Source organism: Moschus berezovskii, chromosome 24, assembly GCF_049115385.1.
Source record: "Moschus berezovskii isolate FMDL1 chromosome 24, NW_MosBer_1.0, whole genome shotgun sequence".
Classification (NCBI taxonomy): Eukaryota; Metazoa; Chordata; class Mammalia; order Artiodactyla; family Moschidae; genus Moschus; species Moschus berezovskii.
Genome location: NC_142483.1, coordinates 50,776,918 through 50,801,459, shown reverse-complemented (window position 1 = coordinate 50,801,459; position 24,542 = coordinate 50,776,918). Strand labels below are relative to the sequence as shown.

The window sequence follows — 24,542 nt, the reverse complement described above, 5'->3', positions numbered from 1 at the left end:
AGGTAGTATCTATTTTGGGGCTACAGTTTTCTTTTTTGTGAAATTCAGCTCTTTTTCTGTTAGTACCAAGGCATTGTAATTATAGCTCTGTAATATATTTTACTATCCTCATTACTCATTTCCCTCTTGTCTGTCTTTAAAAATTGCATTAGTGCTTAAATGGCATCAAACCTACAAATCCCAATTGAAAAGAACTGCTATGTTTAACCTATTAGGACTTCACATTCTGGAACCATCATTTAAATGGATCCTCCTATTTCCTCTCTCAGTTTTGTGATTTTTCTTACGGACTTCCCTGATAGCTCAGTTGGTAAAGAATCTGCCTGCAATGCAGGAGACAACTCTTGTTCGATTCCTGTGTTTGGAAGATCCCCTGGAGAAGGGATAGGCTACCCACTCCAGTATTTTGGGGCTTCCCTGGTGACTCAGATAGTAAAGCATCTGCCTACAATGTGGGAGACCTGGGTTTGATCCCTGGGTTGGGAAGGTCCCCTGGAGAAAGAAATGGCAACCCACTCCAGTACACTTGCCTGGAAAATCCCATGGACCAAGGAGCCTGGTAGGCTACAGTCCATGGAGTCGCAAAGAGTTGGACACGACCCAGCAACTAACACTTATGTTGATCATACGTATCTCTTGCTAACCTCATTCCTAGGAATTATATGTATGTTAACATTATGTATGTTCTTACTTTAAAATTGTATTTTCCAACTGATTGTTGTTGTTATGTAGGAAAACTTAATATAAATATATGTAATTTTAAAATGTTGGCCTTATAGTTGACCGCTAGCTAATTGTATTTTGAAGTGAAAACCAGAAAACTTTCATTAGATTCCCTGTGCCCTAATTGCCTTCCCAAGTGGCTCTGAATAAACAAATGGATATATGCTAGAGTTGAAATGAACTCAAGGGACTTCCCTGGCAGTCCAGTGATTACGACTCCACATTTCTACTGCAAGGGGCACAGGTTGGATCCCTGGTTGGGGGACTAAGATCCCACATACTGCAAGGTGTGGTCAAAAAAAAAAAAAGAAAAAAAAATTCAGGGAGCAAAGGAGGGATAGAGAGAAAAGGTATACAAAGGAACTGGGCATTTGGTAGGAATCTTCCAAGCCCGGCCACAGTCTAAGCGCAGAGTGACAGATGCTGTGAGACAAATAGCCTGGGGTCACTGTGTTCTCTCTTTGAGACATCATCTCTCAAGAATTTGAAACTCGCTTGTAGGTGTCTCTGACTGGTGCTTGACATCAGCAGCTCCAACATCACAGTCTTCTCTTTGACGACTGACCCTTGTTGGTAATAACATGTTGGTATTTTGAGTCTGGATAATAAAAGATACCGTCAGAGGACACTGGCAGTGACAATCAAGACAGAACTGACAGGTCAGACTGGTTAAAGTAAAATAAAATAAAAAGAGTCCTTTTATTTTATTTACTGTGTTTGAGTTAAGAAAACCACAATCATGGAAATGTTAATTTATTTTTATTTATTTTTTTTTCCATCTATTTTATTTTATTTTTCAAAAACAATTTTAGGAATCTTTACTTAAAAACAACCTTATCTTAAAATGGAGTAACTTTGGTTTTACGAGCAGCAAGCAAAGTACAGAAGCAAAAATGCATTACAGGAGCATTAAGTTCTACATTAGGTCACAGCGTCTAATCTGAAATCACACCCGTAATATCATTTTTCAGGATATCTGGGAAATAGTTATTTCCCAGGATGTCTGAACCATAGCTACTCTATTTTGACTTTTAATTGTAAAAAAAAATTTTTTTTAATAGCCAAAGCAGATTTCACCATTAATGACGTCAGTGTTTTTCTAGGTATGAGAAGATGCAAGAATTGGAACTCATAAAACCTTTTTCTGAAAAGATCTAACTATCTGAAGGCCTGTTCTGCCAGTTTTTTTTTTTTTTTTCAGAGCACAGAGTGCCTCATTCCTGATTTTCACCCTGAACTTCTTTCAGGGGGTGTTGAAGGTCAGCAGCTTGCAATGGTCATGATGTAATCTTTGTAGAGGCAGCTGGCAAGTACCAACTTCCAGTCAGCAGGGTCCCTTCATAGCCACATATCTGACCATGTGACACCATTTCATGGCCATTGTGTCCTGCGGTGCTGGGAAGGCTCATTCCCAGGTCTAGGGAAGCGATGGGCCACTCAGTGTGCTAAAATTGGACCAGGCCTTGCAAATAGCAAAAGTCTCTGGACCACTGTCTTACTAGCCTCCTGGTCCAGGAAAATATTTCCTCTTGTTGCTTTTTCCCATACCCAGAGTCACATTATTACAATATTACAATCTCATATGGAACTGTCAGTTCAGCATTATATCACAGGCTCAGTGAAACAAGTGACATAGAAAATAATATAGCCATCAGTTCAGTCTGTTCAGTTCTGTTCAGTCACTCAGTCATGTCCGACTCTTTGCGACCCCATGAACCAGAGCACGCCAGGCCTCCCTGTCCATCACCAACTCCCGGAGTTCACTCAAACTCATGTCCATCGAGTTGGTGATGCCATCCAGCCATCTCATTCTCTGCCGTCCCCGTCTCCTCCTACCCCCAATCCCTCCTAGCATTAGACTCTTTTCCAGTGAGTCAACTCGTCTCATGAGGTGGCCAAAGTATTGGAGTTTCAGCTTTAGCATAAGTCCTTCCAGTGAACACCCAGGATTGATCTCTTTTAGAATGGACTGGTTGGATTTCCTTGCAGTCCAAGGGACTCTCAAGAGTCTTCTCCAGCACCACAGTTCAAAAGCATCCATTCTTCGGCGATCAGCTTTCTTCACAGTCCAACTCTCACATCCATACATGACCACGGGAAAAACCATAGCCTTGACTAGACGGACCTTTGTTGGCAAAGTAATGTCTCTGCTTTTTAATATGCTATCTAGGTTGGTCATAACTTTCCTTCCAAGGAGTAAGCGTCTTTTAATTTCATGGCTGCAATCAGCATCTGAAGCGATTTTGGAGCCCCAAAAAATAAAGTCTGACACTGTTTCCACTGTTTCCCCATCTATTTCCCATGAATGATGGGACCAGATGCCATGATCTTCATTTTCTGAATGTTGAGCTTCAAGCCAACCTTTTCACTCTCCTCTTTCACTTTCATCAAAAGGCCTTTGAGTTCTTCTTCACTTTCTGCCATAAGGGTGGTGTCATCTGCATATCTGAGGTTATTGATATTTCTCCCAGCAATCTTGATTCCAGCTTGTGCTTCTTCCAGCCCAGCGTTCCTCATGATGTCCTCTGCATATAAGTTAAATAAGCAGGGTGACAATATACAACCTTGACATACTCCTTTTCCTATTTGGAACCAGTCTGTTGTTCCATGTCCAATTCTAACTGTTGCTTCCTGACCTGCATACAGGTTTCTCAAGAGGCAGGTCAGGTGGTCTGGTATTCCCATCTCTTTCAGAATGTTCCACAGTTTATTGTGATCCACACAGTCAAAGGCTTTGGCATAGTCAATGAAGCAGAAATAGATGTTTTTCTGGAACTCTCTTGCTTTCTCCATGATCCAGCGGATGTTGGCAATTTGATCTCTGGTGCCTCTGCCTTTTCTAAAACCTACTTGAACGTCTGGAAGTTCACGATTCACATATTGCTGAAGCCTAGCTTGGAGAATTTTGAGCATGACTTTACTAGCGTGTGAGATGAGTGCAATTGTGTGGTAGTTTGAGCATTCTTTGGGATTCCCTTTCTTTGGGATTGGAATGAAGACTGACCTTTTCCAGTCCTGTGGCCATTGCTGATTTTTCCAAATTTGCTGGCATATTGAGTGCAGCACTTTCACAGCATCATCTTTCAGGATTTGAAATAGCTCAATTGGAATTCCATCACCTCCACTAGCTTTGTTCGTAGTGATGCTCTCTAAGGCCCACTTGACTTCACATTCCAAGATGTCTGGTTCCAGGTGAGTGATCACGCCATCGTGGTTATCTTCGTCGTGAAGATCTTTTTTGTACAGTTCTTCTGTGTATTCTTGCCACCTCTTCTTAATATCTTTTGCTTCTGTTAGGTCCATACCATTTCTGTCCTTTATCGAGCCCATCTTTGCATGAAATGTTCCCTTGATATCTTTAATTTTCTTGAAAAGATCTCTTGTTTTTCCTATTCTGTTGTTTTCCTCTATTTCTTTGCATTGATCGCTGAGGAAGGGTTTCTTATCTCTCCTTGCTATTCTTTGGAACTCTGCATTCAGATATAGCTAGCAGTTATTAGTAAAATAAGAATTATAAGTCAAGAACTTTCATTAGATAAAGCCTGGTACACCCCAAGTCACCTGACTTCATTCATTAAATGATTATAGTCTGGTGTTAATCTCCTGGTTGTACATTATGGAGCATCCGACCTTTATCTGAAGATTGGTTACTGAGATAAGCCTTAGAAACTAACCTAGAGTGTCCTTTTTAATAACTTAATTAAATCTTTTAGCAGTATCACATAACAAGGAACTGTCTCAGCAGTGAGTCTTAGTAAACACTAGACATTAACAAAACTAGAAACTTAATTTAACAATTTACAAAACTTAATATTCCATGATTTTTCATTATGGAGGCCCTGTAGCCAGGGAGGCTTTAACCCATCAAATAAAAAATGAGGTTTGTCAGGGAGCTGGGAAAAGCCAAGTAGCCATCTTGGATTTCCCATAGCCCTGACTCTGATTTCCAGCTATTGTTTTTAATTTTCCAGTTTAGAAGCAGACTGTTGCCATGGTTTAAGGACATTAGGATGGCACAAGTCTAACAGAGTTTTTGTATAAGCAGAATGAGCTTTTATATGTCTACAAACCCGACAATTGGATTAATTTCTAAAACTAGCATAGGATCAGGCCTATGGTAGAAAAGCATTTGATTTATATGCAGAGGGCTAAGAAGTCAAGAAAACATTATAAATGATCATACGAATCAGGTCCAGCATCTTGGGCAAGCTGTCTACCTCTGATGTCGCCGTCTTCTCATCCTGGTGTAGTGTAGTTTCTTCTGAAAAAAGTCCTTCCATCCAAGTTGGAGACAGTCCTTTAAATAATCAGGTCAAGTTTATTGAGAACAGATCTATTTTTTAAACAAGTCTTAATTTGGTTATATTTGGTAAAGATGAGGGTGATTTTAGGGAGAAAATGATGTTTCAATAAATGTTAAATCCCAGTTTGTTAATGGCAGTCTACCAATGGAGGTAGTAAGACTCATTTCTTGGATAGTTCCTTGCTGTTATGTGATATTAATGTAAAATTTAATTGAATTCTTAAAGAACACCCTAAGTTTGTTTTTGAAGCTTATCTCAGTGATCTATCTTTGGATGAAGATCAGATGCCTCGTGACCTGCAACCAGGACTAAAAAAAAAAATAGGAAATGTTAATTTAAAAAGAAAAAAGGAACTAGATGGAAGCTCCTTTTTCTTTGTAGAACTTAGAGTCAAGCGATGCCCAGGGGTGGCAGACCTCCCCAGCAAACTAATGAGGAAGTGCCCAAGTGCAAGGTTATGTGTGCTGTGCAGCGGCTTTTAGAACCTCTACTGCTTTCTCTTTAATGCCACTAATATGAAATTTAGAATTCCCAGGTGTTGCTCATTTTCTACAAGAACAGTATAACTGAGGAGGTTTGCTGGGGTTTTTGTTTGTTTTATTATGGTTTGCTGGTTTCGAAGACTGTCTTTGCCAAAGCAGTCCTGTAGCATGAAAGAAAAACAGGAATCCACACTTGCATTAAGGAGAAATGGGGGATAAGTAAAAAATCTGAGCCCCAGTGGAAAGACCCCTGCGGGTTCCGTGTTCTCGGGAAGGTTTGTCAGTTATTGGCTTTTTTCCAGTTGCTTTGTCTATATAGTACGGAGCAAAGACATCAGCGACTGCCTGGTGCTGCAAGTTCCCTGTGCTTTCTTCATCAGAGGACAAAGTAGGTGTCCTTGCTAAGGGGTTTTTCTAGAAAGGCAAGTGGAGTGTTGGCTTCGAGGTGGGGAGGGATGGGTTTGGAGGCAGACTGGGGCCTCTTTTGTCTCAGCTCCTTCCCTCTGGTCATACACACAGTGTGAGGGTGTCAAGTGTTCTTAAGTGAGGATGTTAACCCAGGAAAAAAACATGCATGGTGGATTTTATCCTAATTGCCTTTTGTTTTTAAGAAGGAATGCCTTCTACCTAGGAATTTGGAAAAATGCCACCAAACACAAAGCGCTTAGTGCTCATTCTTATTTTAAAATTGAAAGACTTCTTGGGATTTCCCTGGCGGTCCAGTGGTGAGGAGTCCACACTTCACTGCAGAGGATGAGTGTTCAATCCAGGTCAGGGAGCTAAGATCCCACATGCCTTGCAGTGGGGTTCTACCCTCAAAATAAAATAACAAAATGTAAAGACCTCTCATCATTTGGGGAAGTGGTGGGGGTCTGTGTTCCCTGGAAGCGGGCCCTGAGGTAGGGATTCCTGTGCGGGTGACTTTGGCGGGAGGGCCGACAGGAGAAGGAGGTTGGGGAGCAAGGTGAGCAAGGGAAGCAGCTAAGCAAGGATGTGGTCTCAGCTGGGGATGGGGCTTGCGCTGCCTCAAGAAGCTGTTCTCCCTGTGGGGTACGGGCCCTATCTTTGTTCCCTTCCCATCCCCATCAATCAGAAGAGCTGGTGGGTGGCAGCTGATGCCTGGTAAGGGCGTCTGAGTGGGCAGCGTCCATGACTGAGGAGCCATCAGGAGATTTGGGGGCAGAAACAGATTAAAAAAATCCTGAGTACGGGATTGCCTCGATCACCGGGCCCTTTCTGAGAACTGTGAACTTGACTGCGGTAAAAACGACTATAGATTTGTTAGGTTCATTCCTGGGATACGTGTTTATGGACAGTCTGCCACAGGCTTGCCATCAGGGCTGGGTGTTTGGAATCTTGCCAAGCAAGGCCCATTTACTTAATAGGCTTCATCCCTGCAAATCACATATTTCTGGGCAAATGTCAAGAGACGGCATTACAAGGGATCCTGAAGAAGCTTAACCCCAAATGGAGAAGCCAGAGCCGCCGAGGTTTACCCCTGTTAAGGCTTGGAAGGAAGCAGCCTTTGTGAAAAGTATTTGTAAATGATGCTCTCAAAAGGCCTAGATGTAGCAGTCCGGCTGTTTGAGGGAATCATGTAAGTTTCTACTCACTGAGATTGGCATTTTTACATATGTATTTGTTAATTTGGCTGCATTGGATCTTAGCTGTGGCCTGCAGAATTTTCAGTCTTGGTTGTGGCCTGCGGGATCTTTAGTTGCGACATGCCAACTCTTGGTTGCAGTCTGTGGACTCTCGTTCCCCAATCAGGGAGCGAACACAGGCCCCCTGCATTGGGACCCCAGAGTCTTAGCCACTGGACCAGGAGGGAAGTCCTGAGATCTTCTTCCTAGTAGGGGAGCTGTTGCCTTGGTGCCGCTGTTGTCAATCTGATTTAACTACGAGGTACTGAGTGCTTACTCTGTGTAGGTGACCTTCTGCCTGTCATCTTGTTACCATCTTTACCTCCCGTCTCCTGGGAGGTGGGGCTGGTGCTGGCCGTGCAAGCTCCCTTGGCAGTGAGAAGCACCAGGTACTCTGCCAGCAGAGGTGCAGTTGGGGACCCTTGTGGCTCTGATACTCAGGTTGGGCATTGGGCTGGAGCTTTATAGTATTAAATCCTTATTGGATGCAGTCAGAGTCCCTGCACTGTGACTTCCCTACTTTCCAATGAGAGAAAACCAAGTCCAGTTTTAATTCCCTAAAGGAAGAAAAGGTTGTACCTTAATCTGCTTTCCCCCAGCATCACTCTTCTTTGTTTGGAATCTTAATTCACTTTGGGGAGTTGTGTTTTTTTGTTTTTTTTTTTTTTAGCTCATCCTGTCTACGGGGATCAGGGACGAGCTCACTTGTTTATTGCCAGCTGCAGGAACACTGGGTGACCTTATTTTGCCCAGTTGGGATGTTGGCTGGCTTAATAATTGGAGCAGAGTTAAACTGAGGGTGCTCTGCTTAGGCATTGTTGCCTGTTGATGAGTCCGAGTCCAGCTTTGTTTCCTCTGGCTGATCCCATGAGTTTTGCTTTATTCCATGGTTACAAATGACTCCCCCAAAACTGTCTCAAGTGTTGCTCAGAAAGATTCAGGGTCTGTGGAAGAATTGTTTCAGTTCTTACTAACTGGCTGTGTGGCTTGGGCTAATTGCTTAACCTCTGTGGTTTACAGTCATATCTAAAAATTGAGGGTGTTGGACTATTGACCCTTTTAATTCTGATACCCACAGATTTTTCACCTACATGGCTTTTGCCTTCAACACATGGTCCTTCTTAAGATCCTTCTTTGTATCTTTCTTAGATTGATCCATGACATTGCTTTTGTTTACAAAAGATGAATATTTCCATATAAGCAATTTCTGAGAATTTTTAGTAGTAAATCCAACCAATCATGTAATGACCATGCCTTAAATATTTATATAAAGTTATTCCTCGGTCTGGTGTATCTAAACCTCAGGTAAGGACTTCCCTGGCAGTCCAGTGGTTAAGACTCCGATAATCCAATGCAGGGGACATGGATTTGATGTTTACTCAAGTAAGTAAGATCCCAAATGCAGTGCAGCACAGCCAAGAAAAATAAAATAAACCTCAGGTGAATAGCACAGTGGAACTGCTTAGGGTGTTTATTTCTTCTTGAGTGAACTTTGGTAACATGTCTCTTTCAGGGAGTCCGCCCATTTCATTAAGTTGTCTTATTTATTGGCTCAAAATTATTCATCATATTCCTTTATTATTATTTTACATAAGCAGTCCCAGTGTTTTTCAAATGTGTCATTTCTCCTATATATGAATGAAAACTATATATATTTTTGGAACATTTACTCTTGAATTGTTTTACTTGCTTGCTATTTAATTATACATTGCACACGGAGGTTGTCTTACAGAGAAGTCAAAATCATTTAAAAACCACTTTCTAAAAATCCACAAGCTCTTTGCTTTCTCTGTGCTTACAGTAATGGCAGGTCTTTTGTTTTTGTGTTTTTGGCTGTGCCATGCAGCTGGTGGGGCCTTAGTTCCCCTACCAGGGATTGAACCATTGCCCTTGGCAGTGAAAGCACAGAGTTCTAATCAGTGGACCACCAAAGAATTCCCAGTAATGGATAGTGGAGGTCTGTGCCTGCCCCTCAGATATCTGTCTGATAATGAGGGATGAGAGTCTACAGGGAGGTGCTGGTGGATGGTACAGATATGGACAGGGAGGCCTGGCATGCTGCGATTCATGGGGTCGCAAAGAGTTGGACATGACTGAGCGACTGAACTGAACTGAACTGAACTGAGGTCTGTGCAACCAGAGCACAGAGATGCAGAAATGAGTAAGATATGCCCATCTCTCTAGAAAAAAGACAGTGGAGGAATTGCTTTTGGAATGATTGCCACAGGGACGTCCCTGGGGGTCCAGTAGTTAAGACTGTGCTTCCAATGCAGGGGGTGCAGGTTCTGTCCCTGGTCAGGAACTAAGATCTCACGGAGTGTGGCAAGAATAAAGAACGGTTACTGCGCCTCACCTGTTGGGATAGAACGTGGTAAAGCTCTGTCTAGCCCAGTGTTTGAGTGTTGTTCTGACGCAGGCGGGTAGAGACCAGTGAGCCGGTGAAGGCTTTGTGGTGTGATCACCAGCCAGAAGGAGGAAAATACAAAGTCTGGCAGGATCAAGTCAGCTGGAGACGCGTCCCAAGGTGGGATTTAGTTTAGCTCTCCCTTTCCAAATAAACACACCCCCTTGAGCCTCCTTGAACAGTCCCGAGAGAAGCAAAACGTCAGCCCCAGTCAAGGTTATTGTGAATCTCTGAGCTGCCACAAATTGGGATTAAAAATCCAGGTCATAGGAAACCACAGCCCGGCCTGGGAGCTGTGCCCTCTTGTAATTTTACTGAGTGAGCAGTGATACCCCAGACGTGGGTGAGCTGGGGAGTGTTGGAAGAAACATTAAACCCAGGGGTCAGCCTGAAAGAGAAGCTATCCCCAGCGGAAGCCTCGGTCAAAGCCAACTGGCGTTGGATGTCACAGAGAAGGATCGATGTGATGCAAGGGACAGCAGCAGGACACAGCAGCAGGCGAAAAGGGGAGCGTGAAGGCTTCGTGTAATGGAACAAGCAGAAGGCGGGAGAAGGGTTCATCTGGAGAAACTGCGGGAGGAGAGAAGGTTATTCGTCGTGGTTACTGAGATATCTGAAGCTCACCAGCCGGGAAGCAAATGAGGTCATGTTAATATTAATGCCCAGCATGGGGTCCCAGTGGCCCCTCCTGTTCTCACAGGACCTCAGCCAGCATCCTCAGGGTCCCCACTTGGGAGGATGTCGCTTCATCCTCAGGTGCACCAGGGCTCTGGTTCTTCTTCCATTAGTGATTCACTCCTTACTTTCCTCTGCTTTGCTGTCCCCTGGCTGCCAGGGTGTTCCCAGGGTCCTACCTTGCCCCCTTCTGCTGTGCCCCCTACCTGCAACTTCTCTGTATAGCTTAGGCCTATAGCTGTGCTTCTCAAAGTGTGGTCCAGGGGCCAGCAGCATTGCATCACCTGGGGACCTTGTTAGAGCTGCAGAATCTCAGCCCCACCCTCCACCTGGACTGACTGTATTAGGATCTGCATTTTAACATGGTCCCTGGTGGTGTCACAATTATCATTTGAGAAGCCCTGCCAAATGGGAGCCGCTGGTTTTACCACTTTAGCAGGATGATCAAAGGAAGCAGGTCAGTGACAACAGGGAAAAGTTCATACTTCAGTCTTGGGTCCTTTTTGTCTTGGGATGACCTGGGACGTCTGAGGAGAGAGGAGAATACCTTCTGGCTTGCATAAGCAGGAGGATTCTTCAGACAAAATAAAGCTAGCAGAGAACAAAGTGGGAACCTGTGACGTGATGATGAAATGGGACCAGATCAGAGTGAGCCAGAAAACTGAGGCGGGGAGGATGAGAGATATTGAGGGGGTCAGAGATGAGCTTTGAAAATGAGGAAAAGACATGTTCGCTGGTTCACTTTAGAATCCCCTTGTAAACAACAGAGGGATCGCATAAAATGCATCACAATTTCAAGGTAGCTGGGACAGTAAATGTCATCATTAAATCAGCGAGTACCTTGGGAAAAATACATCAGGCATCTGTTTTAACAAGGACTGGCAAATATCCCTCACCCAGAGACCCTAGAGAGCTTTTGTGCCAACATGCTGGGAGGCACTTGGGGGAACTGGCACATAAGGTTAGCAGATAAGAGAGAACCCCAAACCTGGGACGTTTCTGAGATGAGAGCAGGAGAAAGTCTTTCTAATTACTCTGTTCCTGATGTCCTGTCAGTAATAAAGATTAATTAGCGACGACATTAGAGTGTCATCGGTGATGACAGACAGTAAATAGCAGCATTTTATTTTATTACCTTACCCTTGTTAATTTTCCCAGCTTTGATCAGTACAGATATTGCCCAGGCTTCCTAGTTACGAAACAGTAACTAGGCTTAGTAAAAGGCTGCATTCCAATTTTTTATTCGTTTAGGAAACCCTCCTTGGGATGTTTGCATAATCAAATGTAAGTTCGCAAATGTTTCTCCTGCCTCAGATTTGCATATGAGCAAAATGAATTTGTTCCCAAACAGCCCCTGGAAAAAACCCAGGACAAATGATTACTCAGTGAAAAGGAAAATGAATTCAGCCAATTCTGCTCCCTCTCCCATAGACAATGGAAGTGAATCGTCTCTTAGGACTGCCTACTGAGGCCACCAGTAATCAGTCTGTTGACACCATCAAGGAATAAGAGGTTGATAAAGGGAAAGAATTGCAAGTGGAGCTTCCCTGTTAGGAAGGAAGATTCCATGTCATTCGATGCATTGCATGGACTTTTTTTGTTGCATTGCTTATTAACCAGATGTTTTAAAACACTGATTTCCATTTCTTTTAATACTCAGAATTTGTAAATGGTTAAAGAGTGATCATATATTATTTATATTCTATAGCAACTTGGGTATGATTCTGCTATTTCTTTTTCTAGCGTGTTATTATAGGAGCCAAGGCGAGAATTCCAAAGTGGATGTCGACCTTAGGCATAGTTTTTCTTTGTGGTGTAATTTAGACCTATGGATTATGGTTAAAAATGACTAGGAAGGGACTTCCCTGGTGATCCAGTGGTTAAGACTCGGTGCTTCCAAGGCAGGGGCTTGGGTTCGATCCTTGGTTGGGGAACTAAGATCCCACGTGCCTCAGAAGCAGAGCCAAAAATAAATAAAGACAGATGTACCGTGTTTTTTTAATGACTAGGAAATGGTACTCTCCTTTTCTTCTCAGGAAAGAATATAAGTAAAAGATTCATGTTAGCAGTATATTTTCATTGTTTTTTGTTTTTTTTTCCTCAGCCCTAAACTTGATGATTAGCAGCCTGGACAAATTAATGATAAATGATTGGATAGGAAACTGGGTTCATGTGACTTCCAGTCATTTTGGTAGCCTTTTCAGTGTAAAAAAGTATAGAACCGACCCTTGTGGAACGAGGTTACATTAATTTATCTGAGTTGTGGCAGCAGCGAGGAGGCACAGTTACTTGGAGCCAAACCCATCAGAGGTAATAACGGCAAAATGCTTTTGCAGTTACTGAGTTTATTGGCTCAGATCAGTCAGAGAATCCTAGGATCAGTGAGCAGGAAGTTTATCTACCCACAGGAGCCGGATGCTTAGATCTGCCAGGGTGTTTCTCTTAATATCCTGTCCCCACTGGTTTTCTGTTTCAGTCGCTACTTAAATGACAAATTCACCCTGCTGAGTCACATTAGCATCACGTCCTCTTCGCCCTCGACACATATGTGGATTGGGAGGAAACCGAAGGTCATGAGACCTGTTCTGTTGGAGAGGGAGGAAGACAAACTCAGTTGAGTGCCCACTCTGTGGCAAACAGCATGCAGAGGTGAGGTGGCAGAGTTAGCCCACGTGGAAACCGAGGCTCAGAGAGGTCACATAGTGTTCCCAAGGTCACACAGCTACGCAGAACCTGGTAGGACCAGGATTTAAATGAGAGCTTCTGACCCCGTGTTCACATTCTTTCCGCAACTCGGAAAGGAAGCTTCACAGAACTCTGAAGAAAGACACTCCTCTTCCGTCCCTGTACCATCTGTCCTTGGCAAGCACGGCTTCGTCACGTTTCCTGGTAGTCAGTGGGTGCCTGTGACCGTGTTCCTTTCATCTCCTCGTTTCATCTAGTTAAGGACTCTTGTGGGATGTCTCCCAGCGCGGAAACTAGTAACGCTCAGTTATTTGCAAGGAGAGCCGGAAGCCTCAGACCTGATATGCGTGCTGAAGTTAGTCCTGGAGACGGGTTTCCCCAACCTCACATGCTTATCCTGGGACAGAGGGAGGGAGTTTGCGTAATCCGTGGTCTCTGCTTTTGGTGAGGCTGAGTTAAGTTTAGAGGGGAGAATATTTACACCTTTGAAGATGAAGTAACAGTGAGCTGAGGTGTGCAGAAGGAAGGGTCTCAAGCGTTCATGTGAAACATTGTTTTAGTGAGTGAACAGAGCTTCAGAAGAGGGAGCTGTGACTGTGGACTTGTGAGGTCAGGGAGGGTTTGGTGGTGGATGCAGTGCTTAGGTCTTACGTGATGGTGAGGCTTGGATGGGTGGGAGGAGTGAGGATGCCGTCTCAGAGAGACAGCAGTGAACCATCCTGAAGAGAGATCTTATCTTAGTTCCCTGCCCAAGACCTGACCCTGGGTAGCCTGGATGAACAGCCAGAATCCTAGCCGCTCGTCCATCAGGGGCAAAAGGCTAGAGACAAAGTTCTCCTCGCTCTTGCCACGTTTGAAATAGGAATTTCTCAAAGAGGCAAAAACTGTGAAAACAGGTACAAAGCTTATTATCAGAGATACAGTATAACGTGTGGGAGAGCACACAGAGAAACATTTTGTTTGTTTAAGACTGAAGCAAGGCAGAAATACAACCCGAGAGAAGGGGTATGGGTGCCCTCCCCAGTGAGAAAGAATGCAGTGAAGAGGCAGGTAAATCATATATATCAGGCAGTTCTTCTGGATCTGTGTTTACCTTTGGCCAGTTATTTCTTTTCCTACACCTGACCTGTTCTAGGACCCACCCTTCCAGCGTCCCCCACCAGCCGCCCAATATGTATGAGCAGCTTTTTTGCCAAGATGGATTCCAGCGCAGAGGCCAGTGGGAGGTTTGACGACACTTATTATGGGATGGCACACCCTCGTTTTTGACCCCTGAGGAGCCTTCCTGTGCATGTGCAGCTGGGGAGTTTTCTCTGACCTCATGAGCAGACCTCTTATCTCTTTGCTCCAGCAGAGCTCAGCTCCTGCCGTTAACTTTGTCCTTGGAGCATCTGGGGAAAACAAAGCTTCAATTTTACTCCATTTGACAAACTCCAGCTGCTCTGCCCAGGGACCCATCTATCTCTTACCTCAGGTAGAGTGAGGTTGGGATGGGTGCGGTGCTACTGGAAGGCAGTGCCTTCCATGTCAAGCTGAAGAGTTTGGGTTTGACCCTCAGGGATGGTAATAAGGAGTGTAAAGTCATGCTCAAAATTCTGCAAGCCAGGCTTCAGCAATATGTGAACTGTGAACTTCCAGATGTTCAAGCAGGTTTTAGAAAAGGCAGAGGCACCAGAGATCAAATTGCCAACATCCGCTGGATCATGGAGAAAGCAAGAGAGTTCCAGAAAAACATCTATTTCTGCTTCATTGACTATGCCAAAGCCTTTGACTGTGTGGATCACAATAAACTGTGGAACATTCTGAAAGAGATGGGAATACAAGACCACCTGACCTGCCTCTTGAAAAACCCATATGCAGGTCAGGAAGCAATAGATAGAACTGGTCATGGAACAACAGACTGGTTCCAAATAGTAAAAGGAGTACGTCAAGGTTGTATATTGTCACCCTGCTTATTTAACTTATATGCAGAGTACATCATGAGGAATGCTGGGCTGGAAGAAGCACAAGTAGAATCAAGATTGCTGGGAGAAATATCAATAACCTCAGATATGCAGATGACACCACCCTTATGGCAGAAAGTGAAGAGGAACTCAAAGGCCTCTTAATGAAAGTGAAAGAGGAGAGTGAAAAGGTTGGCTTGAAGCTCAACATTCAGAAAACGAAGATCATGGCATCTGGTCCCATCACTTAATGGGAAATAGATGGGGAAACAGTGGAAACAGTGTCAGACTTTATTTTTTGGGGCTCCAAAATCACTGCAGATGCTGATTGTAGCCAGGAAATTAAAAGACGCTTGCTCCTTGGAAGGAAAGTTATGACCAACCTAGATAGCATATTAAAAAGCGGAGACATTACTTTGCCAACAAAGGTCCATCTAGTCAAGGCTATGGTTTTTCCCGTGGTCATGTATGGATGTGAGAGTTGAACTGTGAAGAAAGCTGATGGCCGAAGAATTGATGCTTTTGAACTGTGGTGCTGGAGAAGACTCTTGAGAGTCTCTTGGACTGCAAGGAGATCCACCCAGTCCATTCTAAAGGAGATCAATCCTGGGTGTTCATTGGAAGGACTGATGCTAAAGCTGAAACTGCAATACTTTGGCCACCTCATGCGATGAGTTGACTCACTGGAAAAGAGTCTGATGCTGGGAGGGATTGGGGGTGGGAGGAGAAGGGGACGACAGAGAATGAGATGGCTGGATGGCATCACCGACTCGATGATGACTCGATGGACATGAGTTTGAGTGAACTCCAGGAGTTGGTGATGGACAGGGAGGCCTGGCGTGCTGCGATTCATGGGGTCGCAAAGAGTCGGACACAACTGAGCGACTGAACTGAACTGAACTGTAGGCTCTTAAGGAGAGAGGTGGAAACTTTCAGAACTTCGTGAAAGTTTCACTTTGTGAAAGTTTGGCCGCATGCATGGGCTTGATGGGTGCTGGGAAAAACCCTATAAACATTGTCTTGGGGGTGTTTGAGGCAAAAGCAGTGGTATTGTCAAGCTGAGGTCAGTTTATGTTGCTGTAGGAAATTAACAGAAAAATGATGCCACAAGGGCATCCTTTCCTGTGCCCTTCCTGGAAACTGCCAACTGGTGGCTGAGGCCTGGGAATGAGGATGCTTAATTTTTACTATGCCTACTTTGATTAACTATTGTTAGTGCAGAGACAGAGTAGGGGTTATTATCCAAGATCATGCTAGGTTGAGCCATATGAAATTTCCCATTTAAGATAATTGGCAGTTGTTCAGTCTCTAAGTCGTGTTCGACTTTTCGTGGCCTCATGGACTGCAGTGTGCCAGGCTTCTCTGTCCCTCACTATCTCCCAGAGTTTGCTTGAACTCATGTCCATTGAGTCAGTGATGCCATCCAACCATCCGCTGAGATGTAATTGGTAGAACTACTAGCAATTTCATATGGTTCTACTTAACTGATTTTGTCAGTTATTGGAGATGCGTGGACATGGTCAGGTTATCTGGGTAGGTCCTGGATAGTGCTGCTTAGAGTCAGCCCCAAAGTCCTCAGGGCACTATTTCCCTTGGGTGATGGAGCTGATCCTGGAGATTGAACCCAGGGTCCCAGGGATGTGCTAGGCTGTTCCTCTCCGGGCTGTTTGCTCTTCTTGCCTATGGACCAGGCATTCAGAATCTCCTGGTTTTTTCTCTTCCCTTTAAAGAAGAAAAATCTGCCCTGGACCAAGAAATTAAAAGGCAGAAGGAGGGCTTGTGGAAGAGAAGATAAAAATAATTGCATCTTGAGGTTGTGTTTCCCAGGACTCCCCAGTAGCATGATACAGACAAAACCAGAAGTGCTGCCTTTGTGGCTCCTAGTTACCTTGGGGAGGAGAGGTACCAAGTTCTCACTCTGGCTCTAGATCACAAAGGTTTGAAGGGGGTTTGAGAACCCCTGGGCAGCGGGCTGCGCATGCCTGATGGTGGTATGATGGCAGAGACTGAGCTGCGCCATCTCCACATCTTTTGTGCCCATGCCCTGGGGTGGGGGCCACGCCCGTGGAGCCTTTCCTGGATTCAGGGATGGAGTGAGCCCGGAGTGCTGTCCTAACCACCAAGAATGAGGAGGGGTTCTGAGTTAGAGTCTGCTGGAACCAGCTGGGGCACAGCCATCCCAGGGCATGGCCACCTCGCCCCATCCCGACTCTGGGTACCGCAGGCCAAGTCATCTACCACTGCACCCGGACACTGCAGTCTCACTGTCTGGGCCCTTGAGTTCTCATCATGACTTGCCTCTGTCGTCCTCAGTCACCGCTGCACATGTGGCCCACAGTGATTGTCTTGCTCCAAGAGTACTATTGTATGTCTCCTGCGATGGGATCTTCCTGGACTTCCGCTGGGCCCCTCCTGAACCCCCTTCCATGCTAAACTCTCCTGCATCCCTCCTGTATTCATGGAATGCTCCCTGTCCTCCTGGTTCTGCCCTGAACCTTTCCTGGAATTGTTTAGTCACTCAGTCCCATCCAACTCTTTTGGATCTCTGTGGGCTCTAGCCCGCTAGGCTGCTCTGTCCATTGGGATTCTCCAGGCAAGAATACTGGAGTGGGTAGCCATTTCCTTCTCCAGGGGATCTTCCCGACCCAGGGATCAAATCCGTATCTCCTGCTTGGCAGGCGGATTCTTTACCACCTGAGCCACAGACATGTTTTCCCTTTCCTTAGCCTGACAGATGTATTGAGGGTCCCACTCTGTAAGAAGCACCCTAAGGAAAACAAATGAAAAGACTTAGTCCCTCTGTGTATGGGCATTTGAGGGTCACCTTTCTTGGCTTCCTTCCTGTTTCCTGAGGAAATGGGAACTAGTGTGATTCCTGGAGACCTCTCCTCTTGCTCTCTCAGCATCAACCTTCTCAGTTGAAAATGGAGGCAAATCAGGGAGATTATGAGAAGAAAGGAATGACAGATGTCCGTAAATAAATAGTTTAACTGTAAACGTGACTGGTAAGCTTATAAATTCATGGCATGTGGGAAGAATCAGTAGGGCCACACTTGTCATCTAATCAGACACCTGTGTCTAGATGGAAATCATCTCAGAACAGATTGTATGTTATAATTAAAAACCAAAAAAAAAAAACATTCTGTGTCAATATGCTGGGCCAAATTGCCCATCCTGGCAAAACTGGAGTGTCTGCTACAATTCAGATGTGCTTAAAAATAATCATTTAAAACTTCTTCTTAAAGGAAGCCTACATGGCAGGTTCCTGCATGTAGGATATGACATAGGGGTCCTGTGGGGCAACTTTAATAATTTGCAGCCCATCCTTGGGTTTTAACTGAACTCCATATTCTATCATTTTTCTGTTTCCTTTTCTACCCTGGGCAGAAATGAAAATTAAACCACTTTTGTCTCAAGTACAGTTATACCCTGGAGCTGTTGCAAGTTCAATTCCTGAGCTCTGCAATAAAGTGACTATCCCAATGTTTTTGATTTTTCAGTGCATATAAAAGTTACGTTTATATGCCACTATTGTCTCTTAAGTGTGCCATAGCATTATATCTTAAAAAAAACAATGTACAGGGACTTCCCTGGTGGCCAGTGGTTAAGACTCTGTGTTCCCAATGCAGGGGCCTGGGTTCGATACCTGGTCAGGGAACTAGATCCCACATGTCACAACTAAGACGTGGAGCAGGAGCCTATTATACAGAGTGAAGTAAGTCAGAAAGAGAAACACCAGTACAGTATATTCAGTTCAGTTCAGTTCAGTTGCTCAGTCGTGTCCGACTCTTAGCGACCCCATGAATCGCAGCACGCCAGGCCTCCCTGTCCATCACCAACTCCCGGAGTTCACTCAAACTCATGTCCATCGAGTCGGTGATACCATCCAGCCATCTCATTCTCTGTCGTCCCCTTCTCCTCCCACCCCCAATCCCTCCCAGCATCAGAGTCTTTTCCAGTGAGTCAACTCTTCGCATGAGGTGGCCAAATTATTGGAGTTTCAGCTTTAGCATCAGTCATTCCAATGAACACCCAGGACTGATCTCCTTTAAAATGGACTGGTTGGATCTCCTTGCAGTCCAAGGGACTCTCAAGAGTCTTCTCCAACACCACAGTTCAAAAGCATCAATTCTTTGACTCTCAGCTTTCTTCACAGTCCAACTCTCACATCCACACATGACCACGGGAAAAACCATAACCTTGACTAGACGGACCTTTGTTGGCAAACATCTAACAGAAGCAGAAGATATTAAGAAGAGGTGGCAAGAATACATAGAAGAACTGTACAAGAAAGATCTTCATGACCAAAATAATCATGATGGTGTGATCACTCACCTAGAGCTGGACATCTTGGAATGTGAAGGCAAGTGGTCCTTAGAAAGCATCACTACGAACAAAGCTAGTGGAGGTGATGGAATTCCAGTTGAGCTATTTCAAATCCTGATACAGTGTATTAACACATATATATGGAATTCAGAAAAACGGTAACAATGATCCTATATGCAAGACAGTAAAAGAGACACAGATGTAAAGAACAGACTTTTGGACTATGTGGGAGAAGGGGAGGGTGGGATGATTTGAGAGAATAGCATTGAAATATATATATTACCGTATGTAAGATAGATGACCAGTGCAAGTTTGATGCATGAAGCAGGGCACTCAAAGCCAGTGCTCTGGGACAACCCAGAGGGATGGGGTGGGGAGGGAGTGGGGAGAGGCAGTCAGGATGGGGAGACACGTGTGCACTCATGGCTGATTCATGTCGATGCATGGCAAAAACCACCACAATATTGTAAAATAATTATCCTACAATTAAATTAATTAAAAGATAAATGTATTCAGTTCAAGGGGAAAAAAAAAGACCTGGAGCAGCCAAAAAAAAAGTACATACCCTAATTTAAAAATGCTTTCAATTCATTTCAGTTCAGTTCAGTTGCTCAGTCGTGTCCGACTCTTTGCGACCCCATGAATCACAGCACGCCAGGCCTCCCTGTCCATCACCAACTCCCGGAGTTCACTCAAAATCATGTCCATCGAGTCGGTGATGCCATCCAGCCATCTCATTCTCTGTCATCCCCTTCTCCTCCTGTCCGCAATCCCTCCCAGCATCCGAGTCTTTTCCAGTGAGTCAACTCGTCGCATGAGGTGGCCAAAGTAGTGGAGTTTCAGCTTTAGCATCAGTCCTTCCAATGAACACCCAGGATTGATCTCCTTTAGAATGGACTGGTTGGATCTCCTCTCTCGAGTCTTCTCCAACACCATAAAAATACCTTATTGGTTAAAAAAAAAAAAAAGCTAACTATCATCTGAGCCTTCAGTGAGCCATAGGAGTAACATCTAGGATCCCTGCTCACAGATCACCATCACAAAATATAACAATAATGACCAAATTTGAAATACTGTGCGAGTTTCCAAAATATGACACAGAGGCATGAAGTGAGCAAATGCCATATGGTAAAATGGTGTCCATAGACTTGCTTGACCTGGGGTTGCGGCAAACCTTCAATCGATAAAAAATGTAATATCTTCAAAGCATAAGAAAGTGGAGCGCAATAAAATAAGGGAAAGCTGGGTATGTCTGACTGGGAAATACAGAGTCTTGTTTTATTCATTTATTCAGTTTATTAGGAAACATCGTAAGAATGAGCACATTCTCATTATTAAAGCTCTGAAGAAAAAAATGACTTTGGTTTCCTTCCTTTCTTTTTTTTGATAATGAGAGAAAAACACATTTGGAGAAGACCACCATGTCACTTCAGCCCATGAGGTCCTTTGCTACCAGAATGAAATGATCATATAAGAGAGATATTAAGATCACGAGGACAGTATTAATAACTGGCAATCACGGTGCCCTTACTATGTGTCAGGCTCAAGTGAATCATAATCATTTTCTCATTTACTCTCCCCCAAAATCCTGGGAGGAAGGTATTCTTACTTAATACCTGAAAAAAAAACAAAACAGATTGTGAGTAATTTGTCCAAGTTCACAAATAGGGTCAGTGTCCACTCCAGGATTCAAATCCAGATCTGTCTCAAATTCTGTACTCATAACCTCTTCACATCTTGCCTTACCCTGAAAGTCAAGCTGAGAAAACTGTTCCTGGCAAAGAGGTGGGTAAGACTTGAATTCTTTAGAGGTAAGGGGAAATCTAGGAGGGAATAGACCCATATATATGTGTGTGTGGCTGGGTCACTCTACTGTACAGCTGAAACTAACACAGCATTGTGGAGTAACTGCACTTCAATTATTTTTTAAATGGAAAAATAAAACAATCTTGTGTGACTTAGCAGGAAAAAAAAAAGATTTGGGTTTTTTAAGGTTCCATAAAGTTCTGACCTCTTGTTGGTATTTCCTGGGCAGCAAATTTTGGACCTTTTATCTCAGTTGTAGATTTTTGAATGTCAGGTCACTTTAGGATAGTGGGAGCTGCCTTCAGTGTCAGGCCTTGCCTAGAAGGGGCTCCCAAGGTGTGGTCCATCCTGGTACCCAGGGGACTTGGGGGGCCACCTCAGGCCCAGTGCAGACTCCATACTGCATTCCTGGCCGCTCTTGGAGGAGACTGGGCAGGAGACCTCACAGGTAACAGCTCCATTGTTTCAAGCAGATCCTCAGCAAGCACACTCCCAACCTGTGACAGTATCAGTCATCTTTAGTAAAGACTTTTTTTTGGTTTGTTCATTTGTTTAGTCACTAAGTTGTGGCTGGCCCTTTTGCAACCACATGGGACTGTAGTCCTCCCGGCTCCTCTGTCCATGGGATTTCCTGGGCAGGAATACTGGAGTGGGTTGCCATTTCCTCCTCCAGGGGATCTTCCTGACCCAGGGATCAAACTCGCATCTCCTGCATGTGTCTCCTGCTATTGCAGGCAGATTCTTTACGCCTGAGCCACCAGGAAAGCAATCTTAGTAAAGGTTTGGTGGCAGTTTAGTCACTAAGTCATGTCTGACTCTTGCAGCCCCATGGACTGTAGTCTGCCAGGCTCCTCTGTCCATGGGATTCTCCAGGCAAGAATACTGGAGTGGGTTGCCATTTCCTTCTCCAAGGGATCTTCCTGACCCAGGAATCAAACCCAGGTCTCCTGCATTGCTGGCAGATTCTTTACCGACTGGTCAAAGGGCTCTTTGAACCCACTGGACTAATACTGTGTTGTCCTTTTCCCCCCACAGGACATCAAGGTCTCTGTGAACATTCTCTAAAATGTTTAAGCTCGAGAATCACGGAGCGGAAGCTGCAGGGCACCTGGCTGCCTGCGGGCCGAGGGAGCCTGGAGAAACCATTCCTGGGGTCACGCAGCTCTGTGGTGCCTGCGTTCAGCCCCCAGAGTGGCCTTCACCCCATCCACGCTGAGAACAGCCCGCTGAAGCCCAGGGTCGTGACTGTGGTCAAGGTGGGCGGCCACCCCCTCCGCAAGATCACCCTGCTCCTCAATAGGCGGTCAGTGCAGACCTTTGAGCAGCTCTTGGCCGATGTCTCAGAGGCCCTAGGCTTTCCCAGGTGGAAGAGTGACCGCGTGAGGAAGCTGTTCAACCTCAAAGGCCGGGAAATCAGGAGCGTGTCTGATTTCTTCAGGGAAGGAGATGCCTTCATAGCAGTGGGCAAAGAGCCGCTGACGCTGAAGAACATCCAGGTGGCTATAGAGGAACTGTACCCCAGCAAAGCCCGGGCCCTGACTTTGAGCCAGCCGCCAAGCCAGATCCCCTCGCCAAGGCTGAGAAGCAGACTTTACAGCAAGGCTGTGAAAGGGGGTCACCCCTTTGGGGAGACCGAGACCCCCAAGAGCAGCCGTGAGGCTGCCAGGTCCCCGGCGGCCATCAGACCCCAGGGGCAGACCCCCGGGGAGGACAGGGCCAGGACCCCGAAGAAGTGGAGAAGGGGGAAGTGGGAGCCCGAATCTGGCAGCACGGCGCCCAAGGATGCCCTGGAGAGGCATGCCAGTGGAGAGAAGCACCTGGCCGTGGAGATCGAAAAGACGTCGGGGGAATTGATCAGGTGTGAAAAGTGTAAGCGGGAGCGAGAACTCCAGCGGGGCCTGCAGAGGGAGCGGCTGTCCCTGGGCACCAGCGAGCTGGACCTGGGCAGGTGCCCCCGTTACGACGTGGAGAGGCTGGTGAGGACCAGGAGCTGCCGGAGGTCCCCGGAGGAGAAGCCCCAGGGTGGGGAGGAAGGCTGGAAGGAGGGTCCCCGGAGCAGTCCTGGGCACCCCCCGCAGGAATCGAGGAGACCCAGCAAAAGCGCCGATAAGAAAGAGGACAGACCCCCCGGAAGCCAGGAGGGTCATCCCCCTGAGGCAGCCAAGGCCAAGAGGGACGTGTTCGTTGGGGAAGCGCAGCCCCGCCGAGAGGAGAAAGACGGCAGGAACGCAGGCCGGAGCAAGGCGGGCGGCTGGCTCCGGAGGGAGCATCACGCCGACCTGGATCCGGAGAAGCTCCCCCGGACCCGAGGGGACGAGCAGGAGGCGGAGAAGGAGAAGAAGCCCGGGGTGTCCGGAGCGAGGAGGATGATGGTTCCCCGCGATGAGCCGCCAGCCAGACTCGAGAAGGAGCCCAAGACGAAGCCGGAGGAGAGCAAGGCGGAGCGGCCGGGCCGGAGGCGGCGGCCCGCGGGCATCCTGGCGGCCGACGTGCGGAAGCAGTACGAGCCCGGCCGGGTGATCGGCGACGGGAACTTTGCGGTGGTGAAGGAGTGCAGGCGCCGCGGCACCCGGCAGGCCTACGCCATGAAGATCATCGACAAGGCCAAGCTCAAGGGCAAGGAGGACATGGTGGACAGCGAGATCCTCATCATCCAGAGCCTCTCTCACCCCAACATCGTGAAGCTGCACGAAGTGTACGAGACGGACGCCGAGATCTACCTGATCATGGAGTACGTGCAGGGCGGGGACCTGTTCGACGCCATCACCGAGAGCGTGAAGTTCCCCGAGCGCGAGGCCGCCCTCCTGCTCACGGACTTGTGCAGGGCTCTGGTGCATTTGCACGACAAGAGGATCGTCCACCGGGACCTCAAGCCGGAGAATCTGCTGGTGAGCCCTGCCCTGGGGGGAGGGGGCAGTTAGGAAAGATAAACAGGGGGACAGGGCCCTTCCTCGTGGTCCAGGGGTTAAGACTCCGTGCTTCCAATGCAGGGGGTGCCAGGTGCTATCCCTAGTCTGGGCACTGAGATCCCACATTCTCCAAGGTGCAGACAACAATTATTTTTTAATTAAAAAAAAAAAAAGAGATACAAAACATAGGAATGGTCACCTATTCTGTTACCCTTGCTCTGTAGAACATCGCTGTGCTTGCCCAACTTAGTCATTCAGTCCTGTCTGACTCTTTGTGACTCTATGGACTGTAGCCCGCCAGGCTCCTCTGTCCGTGGGGATTCTCCAGGCAAGAATACGGGAGTGGGCTGCCATGCCCTTCTCCAGGGTATCTTTCCTACCCAGGAATCAAACCCAGGTCTCCCGCATTGCAGGTGGATTCTTTACCATCTGAGCCATCAGGGAAGCCTGTAGAACATTACATATATATATAATATATACATATATGTATATAATTTTTTATGTTGACATGTTGTATTTTCATTTTTGTTCAGACTAAGGAATTTTCTTTCCTTTTTTTTTGGCCATAGAGTGTGGCATGCATGATCTTAGTTCCTCAACCAGGGATTGAATCTGCACCCCTTTGAGTAAAAACAGGAGGTC

At 46.0% G+C, this 24,542-nt stretch overlaps 1 protein-coding gene across 1 annotated transcript in view; it reads left to right on the top strand.

The window, feature by feature from the left end:
- Positions 1-24,542, top strand: part of DCLK3 (doublecortin like kinase 3) — a 47,110-nt gene that overhangs the window by 9,309 nt on the left and 13,259 nt on the right. Inside the window, exon 2 of the mRNA XM_055414661.2 lies at positions 22,027-23,879. Coding sequence (XP_055270636.2) covers positions 22,027-23,879 — 1,853 coding nt within the window. The remainder of the gene's footprint in view (positions 1-22,026; positions 23,880-24,542) is intronic.